This window comes from Macrobrachium nipponense, chromosome 31 (assembly GCF_015104395.2).
Source record: "Macrobrachium nipponense isolate FS-2020 chromosome 31, ASM1510439v2, whole genome shotgun sequence".
NCBI classification, from domain to species: domain Eukaryota; kingdom Metazoa; phylum Arthropoda; class Malacostraca; order Decapoda; family Palaemonidae; genus Macrobrachium; species Macrobrachium nipponense.
In genome coordinates this window covers 20,307,812-20,316,205 of record NC_061093.1, presented here as the reverse complement: position 1 = coordinate 20,316,205, position 8,394 = coordinate 20,307,812, and the positions used below count along the sequence as shown (strand labels likewise).

Sequence of the window (8,394 nt, the reverse complement as noted above, 5' to 3'; positions counted from 1 at the left end):
ATACCACGAAAATTGAAACTGATAATTCAAAGTCGTATTTTAGATGTCAACCAATTAGCATATTAATACTTGGTATGATTTATTGATAAATGATACTGAAATGTTTACGGATATATCATTTCAGGCATAAAGAAATGCATATGATTTGCCAACTTATAAATAAGTAAACATGCAAGAGGGGATATGAAAAGCAAGTACTTGCGAGAAAAAATACATTAGACTTCGGTATGTAAAACGTGTTCTTTATTGAAAAAATTCCCCTATGGAACATAACCACTTCTTACACCAAGAATTATGTTCCAAAACTGTAAGAGAAGTTGTTATATTTAAAATATTTACTCTTTTCCGACAATTACTGCGTAAAAATACCATCACCGTCATTGCATCCAACTTCATAGCACACGAGGGGCCTCTGTTAAACTCCTACGGGCCGAACAAGGGAAAGGCCCGTGCTGGCTCAATACAACAACAACAACAACAATCTGTTAAACTCCTGTAGGTCTCTGACTTGTAAGGTTCATGAAAGTAGAAACTGCAAATAGAATTCAACTTGCCTAAGAACTGAGATATGAAAGCCAGCGAAGAATCAAAACTATTGCTGCCCGCATAAACGAATTGACCATGGATGGAACTATAAACAGTCAAATCAAGAGAGCCGTTACATAGAAAAACCTCACGTGTTATTACTACAGTTACTCGGTAAGCGGCTTCTCTGTAAGCTTGATTATTATATTTATTTTTATTTTATTTTACAGAGAAGGTATTGTTTCATAAAATATTTTTGGGACCATGTCAGTAGCGTGGATAAAAAATCTCTTATAAATAATCATGTGCGTTGAAGTAGGCAGGTCTAGCCTAGGGAGGTTAGGTTAGGCTGTACCTACAAGCTACCTAGCTAGGTAGCCTAGTATACCTAGTATACTAGGCTAGCCCCCAAGGATATTCCTGGTTAATCACATATTATCGGTATTATTATTTGAAACTACTAGGTATTAGGTATTTGATACTTTAAATTTCTATGCTGTGAACTTAGCTAGGTAAATATCTAGTATGAATACTAGCCTAGGTAGTAGCTAGCTATCAGGAACTCATGCTCAAATCTAGCTTAAGTATTGCAAATGTCCCGTTAAATAGATATTTACCATATTTGTTACTGAAGACAGCATTCATACTTGGATTGGTGCTGGCATTAAAGTAAACTGTTAAATAGTACTAGGTACTAGCTAGGTAGCAGGTAGAGAGAAAAAAAAAAGACCAACAACAGTACCATGGGAATTTTTTTTTTTAGGCTAGTCCATATGTGATAGGCTAATAGCTTAAAATAAAAGTTTACTATATTATATTACAGAACTATGGCACAAGCACAGCTACATCAGCCACCACAGCAGCAACTGCATCCTCCCCAGCAGCAGCAGCAGCCACCTCAAATACAGTTGCAGTCGCAACCACCACAGCAGCCAAAAATTCAGCCAGCAACAGACTTTGGACCAGATAGTGGAGGAAGAATAAAGGTAGGCTGTGACAGTATTTTTACTGTTAAAATGTACAGATCAGGGTACAACTGAAAGCTACCAGGCCATCAAGCCCCTCTGTATTGGTAAGTAACTAGGTACCAGTTTACATTCAAAATTGGTGCCGTGTTTAGTGCCAGCCCCTTGGAGATGAAAAAAAAATATAAATATAAACAAAAACATGAACAACAGGTGGTAAATGTTTTGGTTGGCAACTGGGACAAACCAGGCCATGGTAGTAATCTTCAGTTTTACCCAGATCAGGTCCAGCTTTATGACAAGGAAAATGTGGCTCACACATTCCTCTTGTGTTTTTTTTAACTTTAGGTGTGCATTGCATGTGGAATGTTGAGTTTATATACAATCCTTTTTTTTGTATTGTAGAATGTATTTTATATATATATATTATATATATATATATATATATATATAGTATATATATATGTGTATACATACAAATAAGGCTTTGTCACAGGAAAATGAAAGGCAAGAGAGCCAAGAACTTTCAGTCTAAGTAAAGGGTCATGTTAGAACGAAAGTTCTTGGCTCTGTCGCCTTTCATTTTCCTCCGTGGTAAAACCTTTATTTATTTAGCATCACGTTTTATATACTTCGTTATCAAGTTATTCATATATATATATATATATATATGAATATATGAATATGTATATATATATATATATATATATATATATATATATATATATATATATATATATATATATATATATATATATATATATATATATATATATACGTATGTGTGTGTATGTATATACGTATAATTCATGAAGGTATTATATTTTTCAGGGACTTACCATTGTGAAACCACTTGTTTATGGAAATGTAGCCCGCTATTTTGGTAAGAAGAGAGAAGAAGATGGCCATACACATGAATGGACTGTTTATGTTAAGCCCTATAATAATGAAGACATGTCTACTTATGTCAAGAAGGTAAAGTAATTGTCTGTATGTTGAACTCTCTTTGAGATTGACCTTTAAAAACAAGTTTGGCCAAATACTAGGTTTTGTGAGAGTTGAATTTTAATTGAAGATGCCTCTATGTCGATGTTTTTACAAATGACAAGCGAATGTATATCTATTTTTTAAGAGTAATAGTTTATTCCAAGCTATGATGAATAGAACCAGAGTAAAGTTTCAAATACTAGGGAGAAGAAAAATAGCAGACTTATTACCTTGAATAGTGTGATTACTTCAAATTATTGATGAAAGTGGGAGTTGAATTTCCACTTTCTGGATCAATAGGTACATGGAAGGAAAAAGAGACAATTAAATAGTTTGAAACAATTTTGGAACTATGGAACTTGACAAAATTAGGGGAATCCAATTTGGATTAGTTTTCAAAACAAGATTTTCCAAGTAAAGAAAAAGTCATAGTTGAGATTGAGTAACAGAGAATGATTACATTGTGAAGAAAAATGAGTTAGAAGTGAATCATTGGCTCAAACATGAATAAATGTAGACTAAAGGACAAGCAAGTTTTGGCCTTACCTGTTCTCTGCTCTTTTTATCTATTAGGTTATGTAGCAGATTGAGCCAAAGAACACCATAGTATTTCTGTTAGAGAGGGCTTATCTAAAGGATGTGGAAATTAATTAAGGATCAGGATTACTGTAGGCTCTTAGAAATTTTGTGTCATTTAGTTGTAGTCCTCAGTTTGTATTTACTTTGTATATAGTTTAAAAATATCCAAACAACTATGTAGAGAGTGCTGTAGTTTTTTAGTGTAACTAAGTTTATGAACGACATTTTCATTAGAATTGCCCATATTCAATAAAATTTTTCTACAAAATCCATAATCTTTGCATATATTGTTAAATGCAACTTTGATCAGAGTAGTGTAACGTGTATCAGTTCAAAAATAGGAAAATCCTAAACACTGTTGAATCAAACAGTCAAGATACTGCAGGTATTTCTTATGATACAAGGATTCATTTAGAATGAGATGCATTTGAAAAAAAGGGTCAATTGGTTAATCTTATGAGATGCAGATGTAAACAATATTAGGAAGTGTAATGATTTTTTTTATAATCAAATTTTTTCTTTTCAGATTCACTTTAAATTGCATGAAAGTTATGCTGATCAAAATAGAGTACTGACTGAACCACCTTATGAAGTTACGGAGACAGGATGGGGTGAATTTGAAATTGTGATCAAAATTTTCTTTCATGATCCAAATGAAAGACCAGTAAGTAATTAATCTGTACATTAGAATGCTGAATTTAGTTATCAAAATAGTTGATACTGTAGATCAGGTAATTATTTTGTCAATATATGCTTTATTTTTTTATTTGTGCTTTTGTCCAAGTGGTAGAAAGCAATTTTCCAAAATTCATTTGTCTCTGTCAAGTTGGTTTTAAATTTACAAAAGGAAGTGACAAACTGTATAACTGCACTTATGGATTTCAGGTAAAAATCTATCACATATTGAAGTTATTCCAGTCAGCACCAGGAACAACACCTCCTGTTGTACCAACAGATCTTAAAAAGCCTCTGGTCTCAGAGTTTTATGAAGAATTAATCTTTCAAGACCCCTCAGCCATGATGCGGCAGTTGTTGACAAACACAAGACAACTTACCCTGGGTGAATACAAGCATGACACAGATTGTAAGTGTGACTCTTATATAATTTTTTATACAGTAGTGATCAAAGCCTCTTCATCATAAATATTATTTTATTAATATCATTATCCCTGATTATTCCATATCCTATGGCTTTTTGTCCAACAAACAGAAGATCAGAAGATCCACAGTGCATGGAGTGTTAGGGACCTATCAGTCACTTGATTCAGTTTCTCTTGTGTCTGTCAAGCTGTTTACAGTTACTCAGTAAAAAGTGTAAAAAACAACTATGCAAATGAAATGTTAGAGATTAAAAGTAAATCTGGCAACTGTAATAACAAATAGTACAGTAAAAGACATTTCATGTTTGCCCATCATAAAACATCACAGTTTATGTCATATTTTTGTTTATAAATATGTTTCATTTTGATGCACATTCATTGGTTAGGTATCTAATTCTGTCATAAGTCATTGGGTGTCCATGATAATAATAATGATGATAATAATAATAATAATAATAATAGTAATAATACTGTAATTATAATGAAATCAGTTGCCAATGAAAAAAAAAATATTGCAAATGTTTTGTGAATATTGAGACCAGTATGTTGTTGAAGTACCAAATTGACCTTTTTGTTATTCTGATGTCATAAAAGTACTTTCACTTACAAAATCTTAACATTCCCTGAGCTTCTTCAGGAAGTTCTAGAGGAGGGCTCTACAGTCAAACATGAGTTCCTGGGTTCCTTAGCTAATCTGGGGAAGAGACTCATTCTTTAGAACAGTGTCCTCTGGATCTCCATGAGAAACAGAAACACCAAGGGACACCCACTAATGAATCAGAGACCCCAAGTTCCATCCTGTGTCCTCAGAGAAGTGCCTTTGTAAAATGATTTTGACTTGGTTTTATATTATTAAAAGATACACTACTCTGCTCATATATCCTGAGATGTCTTGAATACTTATACATTTCCACTACCTATCCATTCCCACAGCTGTTCTGTCACCAGAAAGTTAGATTGAAATTGGAGGCAACTCCAAGTCACTGGAGCCAAAGAGATCCAAATATTCGTAGGACAGATTGTGGAATGGATCTAGCACTTTTAAGGAATTGAAAAAAGTAGGGACTGAGTTATGTGCGTTTTTACAATATTTTACCAAATCAAATCAGAGGGATTTTTCCTAGGATTCCAGTGGGAGCCTTGGGTTTTATGTCTGGCAGAGGGAACCCTCTTCTGGTGCTTTGCAGGGGAGCCCAGGGGCCACAGTCCCAAAGAATTGGTCTCTTCATGAACTTAGCTGAGGGTGCTTCCTCCAATTCCTCCTAGAATACAGGAAGAAGCACATCAGGAAAGCAGTCACATAACATACCTTTGTTTTCATAATCCAAAAGAGTTAAAGGCCTTTCTTATTTATGTTTGTGTGTGTTTGTGTGTAAATCTATACTTACTCTGAATATTGAAAGCTATTGAATATAATTATACCTATATTTATTGCATTATGGATCTGATAATGTTCTAATTTTTCTAGTTGAGGAGAAAAAGGACAAAACCCTGAAAAACCTTATCAACGCTAAAGAGAAGATATCTGCAGAAATTGTAGATTTACGGGAGAAGATCAAACTTGCAAAAGATACGATCACAAAATTCAAAGATGAAATCAATAAGTGTCAGACAGAGATGGCTATCGATGTATCAGGCTTATCTTGAATTTTCATATTAATGTAATTAGTATAAAGTAGGACTACCAGACCATGATGAACTGGCATTGTTTACACAGATGACAACAAGATAGTTGTAGTAATTAATTGCAGCTTCATGGAAATTCAAAACTTATATACAGTAAGCTTAAGAGAGGTGATGATTCTTACTGTTTCCTCAGGGGATTTTGTGCAAGTCTTGTCATTGTTGCTGTTAAGAGTTAAAACAGTCTTGCTGTATGTTTTCTTTAGCATCATAACTTTTTTAATGAAACTGGAACTTCTGTTTAGAGGGAACTGTTTGCTTTGTATCCATTTTTGTATCTTATGTGCAATGGATTCTATATAGAGTTTATAAAAGCAAGAATTTGTCACATTTTTTAGAATTCAGTGTAAAATTAATGTAGAAGAAGATTGTAATATATTTATTTGTGTGCACGCAGTATTCCACAGTTCAGAAAATGTGAATAGAGAGAAGCAGCTGTAATCTGCTAAAAGTTAAGCGTATTCATGAAACAAATAATGAATAATTATTACATTATTTCTCAGTTAACCACTTGAAATAATTTTATGTACTAATTCGAAGTTCATGAAGTTTCGTGCGTCAGAACAGAAATTGATGTCTATCAAGGTTAATGTAAAGTTTGCTTTAGAGCATGTATTAATACAATTTTATACCTCTTACATAAAGTTATGTGTATTTTGACTTTGCTTAGAAAATTTTTGTTTGCAACGTGGTTATGGAACACTATTATTATTTTTACTTAATTTTTTGCAGTTTAAACAAGCTAAATTAATGAGTTAAATAGTACTCCATTAATTACAGATTGTTCCACTTGTAGCATTTTACATTCCGAACGTGTATCTTTTTGTTCTAAGGTTTAATAACATCCTAGATATAATTTAATAATCCCCTCAAGAAAATCCCGCTGTAATATTTTTTTGGGTAAGAAATCTCGAGAAACATGAGCGTGTGTAATGCACGCATAATACTGTCATCAGCAGAGGATGTTGGTGCTCTTTCTTTTGAGATTATGTCTCAGCTCTGTTAAAAGTTTAACCAGGATAAAGGAAATATTAGATTGGAAGGGCTAAAAACCAAGAAAAATTAATCCTTAAATATTTTTGCCTCATTTTTATTTTGTTGTTGTTTTCTGATGCAAGCAAAAGCTTTTGAAGTTTTGGCAGATTTGTTACTGTAATTGTGGTAATAAATTTTTTACCACAAATACCAGACAGTAAGATATCAGAGGTGTAAAGTCTCTGAATAATTTTATAGCTGCGTTATGACTTTCATCAAACTAAAATAAGGAGGAAGTTAAAGTATTTCCATTTATGTATATGTTAATTTGGTTAAGTTAATGTACAGAACTAATTGTAATTTTTATAGTGCATGCACCTTTTTTCTTATATGTAAGATGATGTCATGTTTCTATAATACAGTACAGTATACGTATCTATATTTTAGAAACATACTCAACCAAGCCAGCAATTTTTGTACTATTTATGTTGAAATTTTTTTTTTATAGAATAAAAATGACTAGAATTGAGGCTGTCAACAATTATGGTTCCTAATAATGTTTTGAAAGACGAAATCACAATAAGGCACCAAACTCATTTCAGCAATATCGATAAATTGTGTATTCACTTCAGCATATCGAAAATTGTAGAGTGAATGATTTCTTTAACATAATGAAAGGACAATTCGTGCATTGTAAGAATCCCTCATTCTTTAAATAGCAAAAATCTTTTATGTAAGTTGAAATTAATGTTGCCTTTTAATGAAGCTGTCAGCTTCTTACGTGAAGTCTTTTCCACATACTCTAGCAGGACAATGTTCCTGTTTGCTTCATGTAATATAGATACATAAAACGTAAACCTTTGGCCATGAATAAATAAATAGATAAATAGGAATTTGAAGGTATGTGTGGGATAAGTCTGTAGCTTTAAATAGAATGAGTCCACCACACTGTTGAACCTGTGTATCTCAATAGTGGGTTACTGTCTTTAGTGCACTTCACGCAGTGTTCTGTAGGAATTACATAATGTTCTTTGAGGTGTCCCTTCAGCTGTTAGCTGCAAGTTGCAACCCCCTTTCATTCCTTTTACTGTAGTACTTCCTTTCATGTTCATTCTTCTATCTTGCTGTCCACCCTCTCCTAACAATTGTTTCATAGTGCAATTGCCAGGTTTTCCTCGCATTACACCTTTCTACTTTCAATTTCCCTTTCAGCGCCGAATGACCTCGTAGGTCCCTGCGCTAGCCCTTTGGCCTAGACTATATTCCATCCAACGTAACCAGTGTATTCACGATCGATTGCCACCAGCCATTTTAACTGCAAAATGAAAAACAGTATGGGTTTTTGTTCATTAATTTAGGAAAATACACACTTCCTTGTTACAAAAAATATCCACATATAATTTTAAAAGAAAATCAATGGTTACACAGATAAAACCAAACGCCATGTAGTTATATCTGGCAATATGCGGTTATTTAGATAGCTTTGGCGCCCCTAGCGTCTTCGTTCGCCCGCAGAAAAAGCAAAAAAAAATATATTTTCGCCATCTTAGCCTCTGCTTACCACGACGTTAAGAAGAATT

The 8,394-nt window shown here is 33.3% G+C and overlaps 1 protein-coding gene across 2 annotated transcripts; it reads left to right on the top strand.

The window, feature by feature from the left end:
* The first annotated feature begins 467 nt into the window (after positions 1-467).
* On the top strand, positions 468-7,339 carry LOC135206671 (YEATS domain-containing protein 4-like). Of its 2 annotated transcripts, none has more exons than XM_064238050.1 (6): positions 468-699; positions 1,349-1,511; positions 2,322-2,465; positions 3,583-3,720; positions 3,942-4,140; positions 5,625-7,339. In XM_064238050.1, exons 2-6 carry the CDS (start codon positions 1,353-1,355, stop codon positions 5,801-5,803), a joined length of 819 nt encoding a protein of 272 aa, XP_064094120.1. In that variant the 5' UTR covers positions 468-699; positions 1,349-1,352; the 3' UTR covers positions 5,804-7,339. The 2 variants fall into 2 exon arrangements, with proteins under 2 accessions (XP_064094120.1, XP_064094121.1); XM_064238051.1 differs by having other exon boundaries at positions 468-714.
* The last annotated feature ends 1,055 nt before the right edge of the window (positions 7,340-8,394 follow it).

Bases quoted from the DNA above. Each gene is read 5' to 3' on its own strand.
- LOC135206671 (XM_064238050.1), top strand. From the start codon at position 1,353: ATGGCACAAGCACAGCTACATCAGCCACCACAGCAGCAACTGCATCCT. The intron at 2,466-3,582 runs GTAAAGTAATTG...TTTTCTTTTCAG, and splicing joins TGTCTACTTATGTCAAGAAG to ATTCACTTTAAATTGCATGA. The intron at 4,141-5,624 runs GTAAGTGTGACT...TAATTTTTCTAG, and splicing joins ATACAAGCATGACACAGATT to TTGAGGAGAAAAAGGACAAA.